Source organism: Carcharodon carcharias, chromosome 8 (genome assembly GCF_017639515.1).
Source record: "Carcharodon carcharias isolate sCarCar2 chromosome 8, sCarCar2.pri, whole genome shotgun sequence".
Classification (NCBI taxonomy): Eukaryota; Metazoa; Chordata; class Chondrichthyes; order Lamniformes; family Lamnidae; genus Carcharodon; species Carcharodon carcharias.
The window spans coordinates 46,312,038-46,331,270 of record NC_054474.1 but is presented as its reverse complement, the minus strand read 5'-3'; the positions used below and the strand labels follow the sequence as shown (position 1 = coordinate 46,331,270).

The window sequence follows — 19,233 nt, the reverse complement described above, 5'->3', positions numbered from 1 at the left end:
AGAAGAAAGTGCTGATTGGTTGGCAAATAGACTCTGATTGGTAGAGGCGTTGCCAAAAGCTTCGACAACATGTGTCTTTTTTCAGCAATACTCAAATTCTGTAACTGAAACATTAAATTATCATAAGCATAATGCCAGATATTTCTCCAATTGCATAAAAATTAATGGCAATACAGAGAGGTCAGTTCAATACTTATAAGAAAAACAAAAGGTCATTAGAATTATCAATTACCAGAAGTAAGTTGAGACTCCTTCTAAAAAAAAAGACTGACCAGAGGCAAATTAAGGAATTTTAGGAAATCCTCTCACCCAGGTTAGTTAGCAAGATAAAATGTGACTGATCCAGACCAGAACATCCCAGATTTAATTGCCAGTCTATATTAACGTAGCTAATCGCATCTGGGTGTAGCAGTAGAGATGCTAATGCTGGCCTTGGTGCTTATGGCTTAATGAATGAACTGCAGAACTTTTTACACTGCTACTTTTTTGGTTGCATCATTGGAACCTGGCATCCATGCATCAGTTCCCAAAGTCTATATTATTAAATGTGGCTCTACTTTCCAGCAGCAGGATGGTGGAATAAATGCACACGCAGATCTCCCATGGTCCATATTGAACAGATAACAGCATAAAGGCACTTAAAATCTCCCAATGTTTCTACTTCTGATGATTATCCAGCAACACATATTGGAACCAGGCAATGTGTAAATGTTGGGGGAATTGTGGATCAATCTTCTCAATGATATTCCAATAGTGGAATAACCTGCAAAACTCACTGTTAAGCTTCTATATGAAGAATAGAACCTGAGTGAAATGTCAGATGGCCAGTACTCATGACAGTGTGGTCCAGCAAGGATCCACTCGATTAAGGGAGGAGGAAAGAAAATGGGCAAAGAAAACGTGGCAAATGGAGAAGCTCATTAAGCTTGTCAATCCTGTGTTACAATCTCTATGGAGACTGATAACTTTAAAATAAGTCAAACTTCCAATTCATAGCTAAAAGAATGACACAACAGGATTTCACATTTTAAAACATATTATAACAAATTACTAAAAAAAACCCTATTTTCTTTTTCTAGGCAACTTCCAGGCAACTACAGAAAGGAATATTCCCCTTTTATACTTATCACCTATCGCATTCCCCACAGCATTACAATCTTTATAGCAAACAATCCACAGTCAACTCCAACTTCCAATGGGTTCACATTTCCCTCTTTCACTGAGTGGTAACTTCAAGCGACCGTCTCAACGCACTTCCCTTAACTTTCGGAGCATTTCCTAAATCCACTTTCAGCAGTAAAGCTGTCCCAATGATTCTTCCCCTCTGGCCATGCCAAGATGAACCTCCCAGAATCCTTAGCGATGCATCCTGCAGCCATCATTGACTGGAGATCATCTCCATCCTGCATCTGCCTATGGTTGTTCACAAAGCCAAGCAGTCCTGCTGACCACACAAAACTGCTGTCTCTCTGTGACATTCATTGATTTGTAGGGAAGCCTGTAATCTGATCTCAAAAATAGCTTCCTCTGCACTCTGCCCCATGGCAAGGTGAAACACATTGCATCTAGGTAGAAATGCTGATTAGCTGTTATTGACCCCAACTCTGTTTTATCTTAGAAGTAAATTGACAGCTTACAGCACAACCGTTTACAGCCTGATTATTTTCAATACCTTTCTGGTACTTTGGGAGATTCAGAGAATACCCATTCTGAATTCAGAGACTGCTGCCATTGTCTCCAACCATTAACACCTTACGCCATCACCCCAGTAACACAAAGTTGGCCTCCATGTGACCTTTAATTGCCCCAGGCTTGTTGTCAAGCAGACTTCTGAACAGGTCACATGACCCCCTTCCATTTTACCTTAAATTAAAAACATGGTTCTGAAACATAACAATCCTATAAACCTCATAATTATAACACCTGTGTATTTGTGATAGATATCTCTTCAGCAGACTTCTTCCAAACAAAACCTATCGATCCCTTTCCTATTCGAAAATACACTGTTGCTTTTTGAGCCCATTCACATTGCTCATTTAATTTCCTTCTGGTAAATTATGACAAATCTTTAATCATTTGTGGGAAAAAAAAGCTCTTCCTTACTTTTCTGTCAGCTCCTAACTTTCTAGTTATTAACTTGTGTCTCTTGTATTTGAAGCTGCAATTGTGATCTATTTGCCTAAATCAACTTATCTTTCACATTCTTGATATAATGTAAGAGAATTTTAATTGAAAGAATAGCCTTCAGATTACTATATTCTGAGCATCAAATTAATTAATATGTGCATCTTTTACAACTGTTAGACATGCTGAAAACTATTTGCTCAATCTTCATACTGAGTGGTAACAGAGTTTTCATTCATAAGTTTGGCAAATCAGGTGGTAATGATATTCTTCCTGCCTTCATACAATCATGTTTTTTTTAAACTGTTTTAATACTTATATTCCATGATGATAATGCATAAATGATGCTCCCAGCATACAATGCACTCTTTGCTTTGGGAACACTATTTTTACTTGGCTCCCAAATTCAATTTGCATTACCCACTGTTTAGCAGATTTAAAATGGTCACCATTTTTACCCCAGTTAATTAGTTGAAGGAATTCAAAAGAGCAGCTCTCACTGAGTCTGCTGTTCATAGGAGGTCCTGCTATCAATCAATTTCAATAAATGAATAATTGCTAGGATTTGTATGATTAAATTGAGTGCTTCTCAAACTTGGAAACAGTGTGTCCTATCCAGGTGGAACATACTGAAAGGGTGGGGGGGGGGGTTGTCAGGAACAGTTCTAAATAACAACATCTTTAAGTTTGCAAACCATCTTGCTAAATACTGTGAACCAGACCCTCAAGACACCATTATTATAGATACTCCTGGTATGGACAAGCTGGAAAATCTTACTTGAAGAATGGGAGAACTAGCCAAACTGCAATAAAAATTGAGTGCACAAGCAATGATTCATTCAATATTTCAGATGAGATGAAGTGGAGAAATAAATTAGCTTATGATATGAAAATAACTTGAGTCTTTCGTACAGTAACTTGCATCCAAAGGGAAGATCCTTTCACTATCCTATACAATTAGTAACACGGGTACAGTTTTCTTAAATTAGCTTCATATACCACAGTTCCCTCAATAATACATTATTTTTGCTTAGGTCTCTGAGAGTATCATCATGTTGAGGTAGAATTATACATAGAATTATATGTGATACTTTGAAGCAAATATAAACTTGGCTTCATAGCTTTAAGCAAGGTACTGCACTGGCACTGAATGAAAGAAGTCTGAAAAACAAGATGAACATACACAGTTGATTATTATGTTATGTACTATTTACTCATCGTAACTGGAGCCAGAGTAATAGTAATGTTGAGAAATAATACAGCCAATTCATTGTATCATCTACAATTTAACTGCAAGATATTTATCAAACTGCCATTATTTATTCATACAGGAGGATGCAGACGTTGAGTGGAAATTTGCTCGAGCTAAGCTCTGGCTATCTTACTTCGATGAAGGAAGAACCTTACCTGCTCCGTTTAACCTTATGCCTAGCCCAAAATCAGTTTATTACTTTATATTAAAAATAAAAACCTGCCTTATAAATTTGTGTAAATCCAAGGTGCAAAGATCTGAGGGTGACCTTGAAATGGGCATGCTGAATTCAAAGGTAATGTCTGCAATTTTTTCGTGTATTTGAAAATATTTGTAAATGAAGGAAAATTATGTGCTTTCTAAACTGGCTCCTTTTCACAAATTGAAATTATTGCTACTCAACCTATGAACAAAATATTTTAATTCCAAACCTATTTCCGGTTTTCTGCTCTAAGTAAGTTATGGGAAGCATATATTTTTATGGTGCCTTATCATGCAATTAAGGACATCTCAAGGTTCCTGACATCCAACTAATTGTTTTTTGAAATGTAGACACTTTGATTATGTAAGAAAAATTTCGTAATGACAAAACAAATTTGCATTCAATTCCATTCCAGCCAGGTCACCATTATAAATCTAATGCTAGAGGTTCAGAAGGTTGTGGTCTGAAAAAGCCTATTAGCAATCCAACGAGATATCAGGTTAGTAACTGTCATACTGTACTATAGATTTACCCATTGTTCGCACTTTCCTCTAGAGGGAGACATTAGATTGGACTTCACATTTCATTTGGTAAAATACAAGAATCAAAACCAATTATTTTTAATTAATTGAAAACATCTAAAGCACAATCCCTTGTGCTGTATGCATTAATGGAATAATAAAACACAATGACCTTGCTTGAATTTGCCCTATCCTTTGTTTAAATAAATACTTGCATGTGTTTAATGCCTTATTACACCATACAAGTTGTCTCAAAATGCTTCAGACGCATAAAACTAAGAAGTGAAGTGATGGTGATTGTATAGGCAAAAACAGCTGAAAAATGATATTCCACAAACAGTAATTAGATGAGTGACTGCTTAATCTGTTGTTGTTGCTGTTAAAGAATGTTAGCTCAGGCACATGGGGCAGAACTTTACCCTTGGCGTGCGGGATTGGCGGGTGCAGTCGGGAATCTGACCACTGCCTGCAATCGGCAGCGCTCTGCGATTTTATGTGGGTGGGCCAATTAAGGCCCGCCCAACTCAATACGCAGCCTGGAATGTGCGTGAAGGGGACAGCGGGGGCAGGGGCATGATTCCACTGTGTCCAATAGCAACCCGACGGCCAATTCAAATGCTGCCAATGGAGACCACAGTGGGTGGACATGGCAGGCGAGAGGGCAGGCTGGCGGGGATTTTTTTGCATGAGTGCCTCGCAACCCACCTGGAGAAGGTGGCAGCGAGGAGAGAAACCCTTGTCCCCAGGGACCAGAGAAGGAGGGCCTCCCCACCTCACCAAAAAAGCCTGGGAGGAGGTGCTATCCAGGGTGAGCAGCCACAATATGGTGAGGCGCACATGGATGCAGTTCCAGAAGCGCTTCAACGATCTCCTGTGATCGGGAAGGGTGAGTACCGTGTTGGCATGAGCCACTTTGCAGAGCAGTTAAGAGCTGCCCATCCCCCCCCCGCCGTGGACTTCAGAGTTGTTAGAGTGTGAGTGTCAAACGTCAATGAGGCACGAGCTGGCCAAGGGGATGAGCCCTGGCTTCTTGGACTGAGTGCCTTGCGGCTCCAGGGTCATGAATCGGCTGAGCCCTGCCAGGTGTTCCTCAGGTGGGATTGGCCAGGCTGCAATGGCGCTGCTGTAGAGAGTGGACTAATCAATGCTCCTCTGCCTTTCAGGAGAAAACATCCCATAACAATGCAGAGACTGCGGACAGGCGGGGGACCCCTCATCTTGTTATCCTCTCGTGATACAAGTGGGAGGCCCTGGAGCTGGAGAGGCGCCATGCATCTCAGTCAGGTTGGGGTGTCAGAGGAAGGTAAGAGCGCAGTGCACTGAGGTGAGAATGTTGGTTATGACTACCATTACAATGTAGTCTCTATATTGACGTGAGCCTCAAACCTGGAATCCCCATTGATAATCAAAAGAAGAGGGCACCATGATGCAAATCTCTGTCTCATCAGGGTGCCAGGCATGCACAGTGACAGTGCCATGTCTTAAACTAATGACATGTCCTTCTTCTCCCTTTTAGGCTCACCAGCAATTCAGTATGAAGAGTGTGAAGGCCCACCCCTGACTCTTGAGGACCATCATGCTCACCACGCACCTGCATCATACCCTCTCTGTCATGCAGGCACCAGTGCAGGTACCAGCACCTCAGTGGGCATAACATCGCCACGTAGTCTATCAGTGCACATTGGTGAGGGCACTTCACACTCGCTTGAGGTGCAGGCAGAAGCAGAGAGTGCCCAGGGCATCGGCAGTCAGAGAACTGCCGGGGACTAGGAACATGCTCAGTTGATGGCTGATGATGAGCTTCTGGAGTCGTCCCTGAGGCAGCAGATGCTGGATGTCCAGCAGGGTGTGCAGGAGGATCTGGCAGATACATGAGGGAATAAGTACCATGTTCTCCATTGTTGAGGTCCATGTGGAGCATAAGCACTGCATTGACCCTCATGGCCGAGCGCACTGCCTGCTCCATGGAGAGAGTGGTGACTCTCATGAAGAGTCCTCCAGGGACTCAGTCAGAGGTTCCTGGGGATGCACTTGGACCTGCAAGCCCTCACACCAGCAATGACCTCAGCTGGTCAGTATCTGTGTGGGAAATGGATTGGGCACCCAGTATCCCAGCTAGGTGCCCGTCCATCAATGGCGAGCAGGGAGGTCCAAAGCAACATGACTTTGGCACACGAGCTGCCTGTCATCTCTGAGGGCTCCTTTCAGGGCACTCCGGATGGTGGCAGCAGCTCCTCCACCCCTCTGCCAGTGACCGTGGCATCTGATGAGTCTGCAGCGACTGGGGAGATGCCAGTCATGCCACAGGCTGCTCCCTCCCAGGCGGGGCCAGCACAGGTTCCACAGGCCAGAAGACACCCGTCAAGGTCATCAAGGCCAACAAAACAGCAGTATCCAATGCCAGTGCCAGCGAGGGGGGAGCACCTAGACATAGCACCCACAAGCGAAAGCTTAAACCACCTTATGCACAACATGGCCTGACCACGGGTGATATTTGGTACCCCCATCTTTCTTCATTTTTTGATGATATGGTAGAAAAAACTAGTTCATGTTAATTTCTGTGACTTTTAACATTCACAAGTAAATGAGATGTTATTTTGTGCCATTGGTCTATGTATGTTTCATTTGTTCTGTAGATGCAGGATAAGCCATGATGTTATGATGGGCATGTGTCTCCTGAAACTTTATTGAAATGGCACATAGTTTACGTTGTTGACCAAGGAAATGGTCCTGTCAGGGATCGAGTATGGAGCTTGCAGCCCTGGCATGTGGTGATGGTTCTTGCTTGGTAGTCTAGCTGAAGGAGCATTGGATCAAAACATCCCAGGTGTCCCTGCCTCCCTGGACGTTACCCAGGTCAGCATCTATCCCCTCAGTGTTCCCCTCACCATGCTCGTCCTCGGATTCACTACTAGACTCATCATCTGTCACCTGTTCAACTGTGTCAAGATCTTCCTCCACTGCGTTCCCCTTTCCAGTGCCAGATTGTGGAGAGCGCAGCATGCAACCACTATCAGTGGCGCACAATCTGGGGGGATTGGAGTGCACCACCTAAACGGTCCAGGCATCGGAAAGGCATCTTGAAAAGACCTATGGTTCTCTCTACAACAGCCCATGTGGTGCCGTGGCTCCTATTGTACCACTGCTCAGCCTCTGTTCTTGGGTAGTGGAGAGGCATCATGAGCCATCTTTTGAGGGGTTAGCCCTTGTCATCCAGCAGCCATCCATCCAGCCAGGCTAGAGCACTGATGAGCTTTGGCACCTGGAGATGCTTCAGGATGTAAGCGTCATGAGAGCTGCCAAGGTACCTTGCACACACTTGCAGAATCTGCATCATGTGATCACACACTATCTGCACGTTCATGGAGTGGAATCCGTTCCTGTTGATGAAGGCACCGGGCTCACCTGCTGGTGCCTTGAAGGCCACATGTGTGCAGTCTATTGCACCTTGGACGCAGGGGATCCCAGCAATCACTGCAAAACTCTGGCTCGCTCTGCCTGGCTGGCCTCGTCCATACGGAAATGAATGAAAGTCAATGCATGCCTGAACAGAACATCTGTCACTAGTTTGGCGCAACTGTGGACAGCTAATTGGGACGCTCCACAAAGATCCCCACTGAACCCTGGAAAGAGCCGGAGGCATAGAAGTTGAGGGCCACTGTGACCTTCAGCGCCACTGGCATGGGGTGTCCACCCACAGTCGGAGCTGATCTCAGGGCCGATCCTCTGACAGATGGAGGTCACTGTATCCTGTGAAAAACAGAGCCTCCATTGGCATTGCACCTCAGGCATATTGAGGTAGCTGCTTCACCACCTTTAAATCCTGGCAACAGGATATTGGCTTCTTCTGTGGCCCCTTCCAACTTGGACTTCCTGTTGCTGCTGTGCCCCTTGTGCCTGCACCTCTCCTCCTACAAGTCACTACCCTGGAAGCTGAAGAGGGAAACCTGGCCTCCTCCCCCTCCTAGCCCTCTCTTCCTCCTCAGAAGAGGTACCTCCAGCGGAGACCACAATCTCATTCCCAGGGAAGGCTGTCTGATACATGGAAGGCCCCACACAGTATGAATCCTCCGGAGCCCTGGAAAACAACAGTTAAATCCTAAACTGAAACCTCTAAAATATCTGAATATGTAGCTCTGAAGTGAAATGAAGGTGTACTGTTCACAATTGCAGCCAGCAGCAAGTGATATCCAAAACTCTCACTAATCACATTGACAAGGCCGCTGACCCCTCTTATCTTGCCCGTGGATAAGGTTTTGCAAATTGTGGCCTGCCTGCCTTGTCTGTGCGTTGGCCTAAAAATCACACGGGCTATGCAAAGTCGGAGACAATTGGTGTCCCAAGGGCCTTAACTGGCCACTTAATTAATGGCGGGCGCACATCCATCCTCATTGCATGACCGCCTAGCAAAATATTGTGAGTGTGCGTGTTGACATCGGCACGCTTGGGCGAAGTCAATGCGCTTTATTTAATGCTCAAGCGGGTCAGGTGCGCGCCTGCCTGCCAAGCTAAAAATTCTGCCCATGGAGAACAAACTTCGTTAAATGGTGTCATAGGATCTTTAGCAATTATTTGAACCACAACTGGCAGATAGGGGCCTTGGTTTAATGTCTCATCCAAAGGATGCGAACTCTGATAGTGTATCATTTTTTCAGTTCTGCACTGAATTGTCTGCTTAATTTTGCATGTTTAACTGTTTGAGTGGGGCTTCAACTCACCACCTTCTGACTGGCAAGAGAGCTTCCAACTACATCTTATAATACAACATCATTTGACTATCCCACACAGATAGCGCCTCCAATTCTGCAGTTTCCCTCCCTAACCCTGGCCAAAGACTAGCAGAACTCCCACCAGAATTTCAGGGCCATGAGTTCTCCCTGAAAAGATGAACAATTTCTCAATCTGGTTGTTTGAAGGATTGCCAAGAACTTGAAAAATAAATCTCATAATCACAATCCAGCGAGGCCTTTAGGAAGCGTACTCCAGGGCATTCTTGCCCTTTCTTAAGGAAGTATTTCACCATGTATCTGCCACGAACCAGTGATAATAATATGGTGACTAATTATATGATTGAGCGCACCCATGGATTGGAAGGCCTTAGGCCTGTTTCTTACCCAAAATGAGGTGTGATCACTTTGTTAAGTCCTCATTATCATTTTAAAAAAATAGTTTTTGACTTTTGTGCTCATCAAGGTATCTTAGCTGGGAAATGCAAAATTTTTTCCCCATTTTGGCTGTCCGTGCAAACAAAAACACACTTTTAAATCAGATGCAACAAGGTCAGATCCTTCCATCTACTCTGCAGAAATTCAAGAGACTATTCCTTGTTACACTAAGGAAGCTTTCCATTTCTTACACTATTATTTTACCCAATGTGAAATTGTCAATCTTTACCATATAATGGTCAGTTTTGTGTAGTAGGTCTAAGTCCAGAAGATACCTTATTTGGCATAAAAACAGAAAATGCTGGGAATACTAGCAGGTCTGGCAACATTTGCAGAGAGAAACAGAATTAATGTTTCAGGTTGTGACCTTTCATGAGAACTAATCAAAAGTCAGAACCTGAAATGTTAATTCTTCCTCTCCACAGGTGGTGCCAACACTGCTAAGTATTTCAAGTTTTGGTTTTTATTTCAGTTTTCCAGCATCCACAGTATTTTGCTTCTCATTTGGCATATGATCCTTTAGATCTCCTTGTAGGAAGACATTTTCTTCCTTGAGGCTAGTTAAATTCAAGTTGGGTTGCTAAGGCGAAATCTTGTTCTAGTCTACTGCATCATTCAACATTAAAAAATTATTTTCATCTCCATTTTATGTAGGGCCTTACTGTTTATTAAAGATATTAATAAAATGTGTCAGCTGAGATATTTCATGAGTGACAGAGGATGCATGTAGTTCAACTTTGAATTGTAGATAAAGAATGTTGATCAGGGTCATCAGAAGTTATAATCAGGTATTTATCAACCATTACTTGACAAGAATATGTTAAAATGTCAAGCATTTACAGGTCTGTAGATGTAGAAGTAGCATCGTAGTACGCTGTAATGTTTTCTTTAATATTTTGCAGAGAATAATGAAACGATTGATAAAGCGATATGTGCTTAAAGCACAAGTTGATAGAGGAAATGATGAAGTCAATGAAGGCAAGTAGTTCTAAATGCTGTAGTGCTTCAACATTAAAAAACTGAGTGCTTGCTTTAGCCTTCCACTTAATGATGCAACATCAAAAAATAGGGACAATGTATAGTAGGTATACACAACCATGCGTTTGAGCATGAAAATGCCTGTTTATTCCGGGAAAGATATAGGATTACCAATCATATTTAACATCTGCAGGAAAGTAGGCAACATATACAAGAGTCAACCCAACATGGAATGATCCTATAGAGCCTGAAAATCATTCAAATGTTAATGACTTCTTTATTGTTTCTTTTGAGGTAGTTTTAAATGATTTTATAATGGGCATGTATTGTATGGGGTAAATCAGGTACACCATCGGGAGCTGCTGGTGGGGAGTCTTGCCCAATAGCAATGCAATCCAGGCATCTGATTGCACAGTCATGAGTTTTGTTAATCCTGCACTTCAAAGTTAAAACATAGATTGCATCTCTATAGTGACAGAAATTTCAGGCAACAGAATTTAATGCATTGTGTCTTCTTTTCAAGGCAATGCATTTTCTATATTTCTATAGACATTCTGATACAACTGAATTTTCAGAAACCACTTTCCTAATATTTTATTTGTATTTCAGGGGAACTTAAGGAAATCAAACAGGACATTTCCAGTCTTCGTTATGAGCTCCTGGAGGAAAAGTCACAAGCAACAGGGGAGTTAGCACAACTCATTCAGCAACTCAGTGACAAATTTGGCAAAAACTTGAAAAAATAATTGAAATAAATGGGAAATAAAACATAACAATTAATTTCAGTAAATTTTAAGGAAATTGGATGTTTGGCAATTTATTTGAGAAGAGGTGAGAAGTGGATTACTTTCTACCATGGGACTTCAGACAGGCAGTTTATTTCATTGTGCATAATTAGATGATCCTGAAAGATAAGCCAACAATGTGAGAGAGAATGAAAATGGGCTGAAATTCAACTAGAGAGGGTAAGGTATTATGAGGACTGAAGCAAACAGAATGTGCAACGCTGGTACATGCAGTGGAGCTCTGCATCCAGTGCAGAGTATGAAATAGCTATCCACACCCACATATTGTAGGCCTTTCTCAACAACTGCTACTGGTCTCATGCTCAAAACATGCTATTACAACTAAAGCATGAGACTTTTAACATAGGTTGGCAACAAAGACTGATCCACAGTATTTTATTTCAAACTGTAAAAGGAATGTGCCCCTAACATGCTAGAGTTAACTGGAAACTGGTAGCAAGCCAATAAATGCCACCGATGCCTAAGATTTGCACTGATTCTATTTTGGACAGTAATGTTGAAAACAATTCAAAAAATACAAATAGCTATCAAAAGTCCTGAATTTAAAACAATTTTTTAAAATCACTTTCATCTGTGGATTATGACATGAAGTGCATGTTATTAAAACCTTCAACAAACTTTCATCAGCAAAGTGAACATTAGGACACAAATCATGATCCCAGCTTTGCCCTGTCTCTAACTCACCCTTTGTTCAGATTTGGATTTAGCAAAAGGTGCCAACTCGACTGATAATGCATCCATTGTTCTCTCTGTTTAAATGCTGATTTACATAACTTATGGCTAGATCCATCATATCGAATTGGTTTCACAATCACACAGGGCTTCCTTTTGTTCATCCAATACTGTTCAAAGCTCATAAACAATTTATAAATTCTATAAGGGTGTCACTATCAGAAAAAATAGACAGGATTTAAAAGTTATTTGAAAAGTTAGAGTATTAAGGTCTAGGCTGACATTTTTCAACTTTATAGCTGTTTCAATAGTCGTCATTAATACAAAAATTGTACAAGTAGCTAGCAGAGTTTTAAAAAAACATTGTTTGAGTACACCAATAGTTAACTGGTTAATGTTGAAAGTCTCTTGTACATTGTATTATTTTTAACCTGAATAAAAGTAGCCTTTGGAGTGATTTACCACCATCACTGGACATATCAATATGTACAATCCCTCAAATAAAAACAACTTGTATTTATATTTAAAAAAAACTTGCATTTAAGTAGCACCTTTCACAACTTCAAGCCATCTCAAAGCACTTTACAACCTTTGAAATACTTCCGACAGGTAGTCACTATTGTAATGTAGGAAACGCAGCAGCAAATTTGCAGCCAGCAAACTCCTACAAACAGCAATATGATAATGACCAGTTTTTGTGGTGTTAATCGAGGAATAAATATTGGCCAGGACACCAAGTATGACTCACTGGATCGTCTTCAAAGTATTGCCATGGGATCTTTTATGGCCACTTTTGAAAGTAGATAAGGCTGGGTTTAACATCTCATCTGAAAGATGGCTCCTCTGACAGCACAGCACTCCTTCAGTACTGCACTGGAATATCAGTGATTTTGTGCTCAAGTGTCTGGTGTGCGGCATAACACCTTTAATATAATATGTCCCGAGGCACTTCACAGAGCCATTATAAAACAAAATTTGACACTGAGCCACAAAGCTTGGTTAAAGATGTAGGTTTTAAGCAGCAACCTGAAGGAGGAAAGAGAGGGAGAAGAGTTTAGGAGGGAGCATAGAGCTTTGGCACCTGAAGACACAGCCACGGCCATCAATTATGGAGCGATTAAAATTAGGAATGCTGAAGTGTTAAGTGTCAAGTTAAGGGAACAGAGATATCTCGCCAGGTTGTGGGGCTGGAGGTGATTAGAAATAGGGAAAGGCAAGACCATGGAGGGATTCGTAAACAAGGATGAGAATCTAATACTTGGTAAACTAACCATGTTTAGTTTTAACATATTCAAACACCTCTGTATCATGGTGTAGCCAAACAGACCAAAGAATGGGAATGGGAATACTACAGCATGGATTGAAAGTTGCAGTGGGAGGTAATGTGACTTGTCTAAAGCCCCAGCATTTAAAGCACAGAATGCAATGGGAACAAGAGCCCACATCCATCTCTATCCAGGATAGTCATACCTCCAATGCGCTACTACAGTATGTGGTGATTCAAGTAAAGTTCTGATCTACAAGAAAAGCAAGTTACAGCTGAGGGCACACATATCCCATACTGCATAATGTTCAGTCAGCACTGTGATGGAATACTCTCCACTTGCCTGGATGAGAGCAGCTCCAACAACACTCAAGAAGCTTGACGCTATCCAGGACAGAGCAGCCTGCTTGATTGGCACCCCATTCACCATCTTAGACATTCATTCTCTCTACCACCGATGCACAGTGGCAACAGGGTGTACCATTTACAAGATGCACTGTAGAAATTCACCAAGGATCCTTAGACAGCACCTTCCAAACCCACGACCACTAACATCTAGAAGGGCAAGGGTAGTAGATGCATGGGAACACCACCTTCTGCAAGTTACCCTCCAAGCTACTCACCATCCTGACTTGGAAATATATTGCCGTTCCTTCACTGTCACTGGGTCAAACCCCTGGAACTCACTCCCTAACAGCAATGTGGGTTACCTACACCACAGATACAGCAGTGGTTCAAGGCAGCTCTCCACCACCTTCTCAAGGGCAATTAGAGACGGACAATAAATGTTGGCCTAGCCAACAACGCCCACATCCCATAAACAAGTTTAAGAAAATGAATTAAAAGATGTAATGGTAGATAAGTAATGACAACCATTTAAAGAAATAATTAATAATTCTCAATTAAAGCATAAGTACTCCACTGAAAAAGTGGTACAGTCATGGCTAACAAGAGAAGTTGAAGATAGTATTATGTTAAATGAAAACAGCAACGCAGTGTTGCCATAAAATAATAAGCCTGATGATTGGGAGGGTTTTAAAGAAATCAGCAAAGTATGACCAAGAAATTGTTAAAGAGGTAGAATATGAGAGGAAACTAGCAATAAACATAAAAAGATGGTAAAGAGTTTTAACAAGTTCATAAAAAGGAAGAGATTAGTGAAAGTAAATATAGGTCCCATACAGACAAAAGCAGAAGAAATTATAATAGGGAATAAAGAAATGGCAGAGATGTTAAACAAATATTTTCTGTCTGTCTTCACAGTAGAAGAAACAAAGAACATTCTGGAAATTGTGGAGAACGAAGGATCTAATGGGAGTGAGGAACTTAAAATAAAGTAATTACCATTATTAAAGAGTAGTGGGAAAATTACTGGGACTAAAAGCTGACAAATATCCTTGACCTGATGGCTGACACCATAGAATTTTAAATGAGGTGGCTGCAGAGTTAGTGGATATAGCATTACTTGCTAATCTCTCATATTCTACCCTCTTTAAACTTGAGGTCATCCAAAGATGTGTTGCCTGTGACTTAACTCACAGTAAGTCCTATTTCCCTATCACCCCTGTTATGTATTCACTGGTTTGCTGTATATTTTAGATGTCTGAATTATCTCAGTCAAGAATACATAATGAGGTTTGGATGAGAGCCCAGACATCCATTAGAGTGTTGAAACAGCTGCGCCCCAGAGAAAAGATTGCTTGATTGACAGCTCTGGTTCTCAGATCCATTCTATCAATTTCACAATATTTATGCAAGTTGAAGAGGTTTCAAGTGCTTGCAGAATGGCTGATTTTTAAAGCTTTTTTAACACATCCTATTATCACTATAGGGTTCATTGGTTCTATACAGTGTGTATAGTGAGAATGGAAGTGGCTGACCTTGGCATAGAGAGTATGAGGGCCATGGGGGGTGGGGTGGAGGGCATAGCTTGGCATGGAGGGTAGGAGGGGCTCTGGAGGATGATTGGAGGACATGAATGGAGGTGGCTTGGATGGGGCATGGGGAGTCTGTAGGGGATTGAGGCGTAAGAGCTAAAGGGCTTTACTATTTTTATTATAACTAGGACAAAGTCCCAAAGCATCATGGTGGGCCTTATAAACAGCCCACCTCGACAATCAGGAACCTCCGTGCCTGCCACCGAACTCTTTCTGGGGGCAGCGTGCCTGACACCTGTTGGCAAACCTCCTCCCCAAACCACCAGAACAAAAATCCTGTCTTTGCGGGCACTTAATCCCTGACTACCGATACCACCTTGAAGATGAAAATCCAGCCCAATGTAGGTTTGCTAGCTCCAACTGGACATGTTCCTGGAGAAGTCAGAGGGAGTGATGTCACGGAAGCCCAGCGGTGTGACATTAGCGGGTAAGCCCATCCAGAGGGGACAAAGTCCAAAGACCTGGACACTAGCCTGTGAACCTAGGCAATGAGTGCGGGCAGTACTGTGACTATAGTCTAGCTGAATCTATTTCTCACTTGGCATTTAAGCATGGACTTTCCACTTCATTCCTTGATCATTACCAGCTTTTTAAATATTTTATTTTAATCAGGCACTGGGGTGCCCAGTCACCTGCTGGAACTGCAATCAAATGGCAGCCCTTTAACGCAGCCACTGCTGAATTGTCATGCCCTCTCCCCCCCACTCCAATCTCAGACTCCAGTCTCTCTCCCTGCCCCCAGTATACATAGTATATTTGAATTTTTAAAAGGCATTCGATCAGTTACCAATCTTCCCTGGATGAGAGGGAGGTGCCAGAGGATTGGAGAATGGCAAATATGATGCCCTTATTCAAGAAAGGGTGTAAGGACATTTCTAGCAACCATAGGCCAGTCAGCTTTAATATCTGTGTTGGATATGGTTTTAGAGACAATAATCAGGGAAAAAAATCAACAGGCACTTGGAGAGGTTTGATTTCATTAACTAGAGCTAACACAGATTTAGAAAAGGCAGATCATGCTTGACTAGCCTACCTGAATTTTTTGATGAAGTAACAGAGGAGGTTGATGAAGAGAGTGCAATGGATGGTGTTTATATGGGCTTTAAGAAAGCCTTTGCCAAAGTACCACATAAAAGGCTGGTTAACAAAACTGAGGCTCATGGGATAGGATGGTCAGTTTCAGCTTGGATTAAAAATAATTGATTAAAGGATAGAAAGCAACAAGTTGTGGTAAATTATGGCTTTTCAGGCTGGAGGATGGTGAACAGTGGTGTTCCCCAAGGTCAGTGTTAGGACTGCTGCTTTTTTGATATAAATAAATAACTTGGAATAAAGAGTAAAATTTCAAATTTTGCCAATGATACCAAACTTGGAGGTGTGACAGTGGGGATGATACCAATCGACTGCAACTGTACATAGAAAGGCTAGCAGAATGGGCAGACAAGTGGCAAATGAAAGTTAAGTGTGAGTTGATGCATTTTGGCAGAAGGGTTAGGGAGAGGAAATATAGATTAAGTGGCACAGTTCAAAGAAGTGTGCAAGGAGAGGGTTCTCGTTCATAGATCTTTGAAGGCACAGGACATATTGAGAGAGTAGTTAGCAAAACAATGTGGGACCTTGGATTTCATGAAAAGAGCTTTTGAGTAGAAAAGCAAGGAGGTCATGCTAAATCTGAATAAGACTCTGGTTAGGCCATAACTAGAGTACCAGGTCCAGTGCTGGTCAACACACTTTAGGAAGGGTGCAAGGGTCCTTAAGGAAGAATAAAAGCAAAATGCGGATAAATAAAATATAAATAAAGTACAAAAAAGCAAATGCTGGAAATCTGAAATAAAAACAGGTTTTGAGAAACAAGTCATTTTCAGGATGGCATAATGTAATTAGTGGAGTGTTACATGGATCAGTGCTTAGACTTCAGCTATTTATAATAGATATCAATGACTAAGATAAGGGGGTCAAGTGTAATGAATGCAAGTTTTCTGATGATACAAAACTAGGTGGGAAATCAAGCTCTCAGGAAGAAACAAAGTGGCTGCAAAGGGATTATAGACCGATTAAGTGAATGGGCAAGAAGGTGGCAGATGGAGTACCATGTGGGGGAGTTTGAAATTATCCACTTTGGTAGGAAGAATAGAAAAGCAGATTTATTTTCTTTAAAAAAAAGTGAGAAACCAGTAAAAGTGGGTATGCAGAGAGAATTAGGACTCCTTGTACAAGAAACACAAAAAGTTAAGATGCAAGTACAGCATGCAATCAGCAAGGCAAATGATATGTTAGCCTTTACTGTAAGGGGCTTGGAGTATGAAAGTAACAAAACCTTGCTGCAATTAATCAGAATTGGTCTCCTTACCCTGGAAGGAGCGCAACAACGGTCCATTAGATATATTTCTGGAATGAGAGGACTGCCTTAAGAAGAGAGATGATCTCATTGAAACACAGGCTAGATTCTGAGAAACCTTTCCCACAGCTGAAGATTCTAGACCTAGCAGGCATAATCTCAGGATTTAGGGCTTAGTTATTTAGGACTGAGATAAGGAGAACTTTCTTCACAGGCCTGCACTGGAGTGCTGCTTTGGGCTGCAGTAGAGTGCTTAAGTTGGAGATCGGTGCCTGAGGGAGCTCGGTGAGGAGGGAAGGAGGTGATTCTTTGAGTACCGTGAGTACGATTGGGTAAGTATTTATTAATTTTATCGCTTATAGTTTTTAAGGTCTTATTTTGTGGTTCATCATTTGTAAGGGCTATATTCTGTAACAGCGAGGAGCAGGGAAGAAGGGCCTTAGACTAATTGATATAATTTGATATTAAATAACTTCCAAAAGGTTTAATTTAATTTAAAGGGGTAAGTCATGGCAGGAGGCTTCAAAGCCGTGGTGTGCTCCTCTTGCTCTGTGTGAGAAGCCATTGTCTGGGGCCAGAATGTGTGCAGGAAGTGTCTCCAGCTGCAGCTCCTGGAAGCCCGGGTTTTGGAGCTGTGGAGGCGGCTGGGGGCACTGTGGAGCATCCGCGAGGTGGAGAGTATCGTGGATAGCATATATAGAGAGATGGTCACACCGCAGACTAAGAGTCCACAGGTAGGAAGGGAATGGGTGACCAGAGCAAGAGTCACTAAGCAGGCAGTGCAGGAATCTCCTGTGGCTTTTCCCCTGCAAAACAGATATACTGCTTTGAATACTGTTGGGGGAATGGCCTCTCAGGGGAAAGTAACAACAGCCAAATTCGTTGCATCATGGTTGGCTCTGCTGCACAGGGGAGGAGTAAAAAGTGTGGAGTGCAATAGTCATAGGGGATTCAATTGTAAGGGGAATAGATAGGCATTCCTGTGGCTGCAAATGAGACTCCAGGATGGTATGTTGCCTCCCTGTGCCAGGGTCAAGGATGTCTCAGAGTGGCTACAGGATATTCTGAACAGCCAGTGGTCGTGGTACATATTGGTACAAACGACATAGGTAAACAAAGGAATGAGGTCCTAAAAGCAGAATATAGGGAATTAGGAAGTAAGTTGAAAAGTAGGACCTCAAAGGTAGTGATCTCAGGTTTACTACCAGCGCCACGTGCTAGTCAGAGTAGAAATAGCAGGATATATCGGATGAATAAATGGCTGAAGATATGGTGTGAAGGGAGGGTTTCAGATTCCTGGGATATTGGGACCGGTTTGGGGGAGTTGGGACCAGTACAAATTGGACAGGTTACACCTGGGCAGGACTGAGACCGAGCCCTAGGGGGAATACTTGCTCAAGTGGTTGGGGAGGGTTTAAACTAAAATGGCAGGGGTATGGGAACCTATTCAAGGAGTCAGAGGAGGGGGAATCAAGGACAAGGACAAAAGACTGAAAGGGGAATAAGAAAAGTGATAAGCAGAGAAATCAAAGGCAAGAATCAAACAGGGCCTCAGTGAAAAATAGTGGGAATGGGACAAGTAATGTTAAAAAGACAAACCTTCAGGCTTTGTGCCTTAACGCGAGAAGCATTTGCAATAAAGTGGATGAATTAACCACACAAATAGATGCAAACAGGTATAATATAGTTGGGATTACGGAGACGTGGCTGCAGGGTGACCAGGGATGGGAACTGAACTTCCAGGGGTATTCAGTATTTAGGAAGGACAGACAAAAAGGAAAAGGCGATGGAGTTGCATTGCTGGTTAAAGAGGAAATTAAGCAATAGCAAGGAAAGATATTAGCTCCGACGATGTGGAATCTGTATAGGTAGAGCTGAGAAACACTAAGGGGCAAAAAAACGTTAGTGAGGGTTGTATATAGACCCCTAAACTGTAGTAGTGATGCTGGGAATGGCATCAAACAGGAAATTAGA

General features: G+C 42.2%; 1 protein-coding gene across 1 annotated transcript in view; it reads left to right on the top strand.

Moving 5' to 3' along the window:
- Positions 1 to 10,988, top strand: part of LOC121281187 (short transient receptor potential channel 7) — a 129,607-nt gene extending 118,619 nt beyond the window's left edge. The window contains exons 8-11 of the mRNA XM_041193949.1: positions 3,456 to 3,671; positions 3,994 to 4,077; positions 10,167 to 10,242; positions 10,852 to 10,988. Of these exons, the coding sequence (XP_041049883.1) occupies positions 3,456 to 3,671; positions 3,994 to 4,077; positions 10,167 to 10,242; positions 10,852 to 10,988 (513 nt within the window). The remainder of the gene's footprint in view (positions 1 to 3,455; positions 3,672 to 3,993; positions 4,078 to 10,166; positions 10,243 to 10,851) is intronic.
- The last annotated feature ends 8,245 nt before the right edge of the window (positions 10,989 to 19,233 follow it).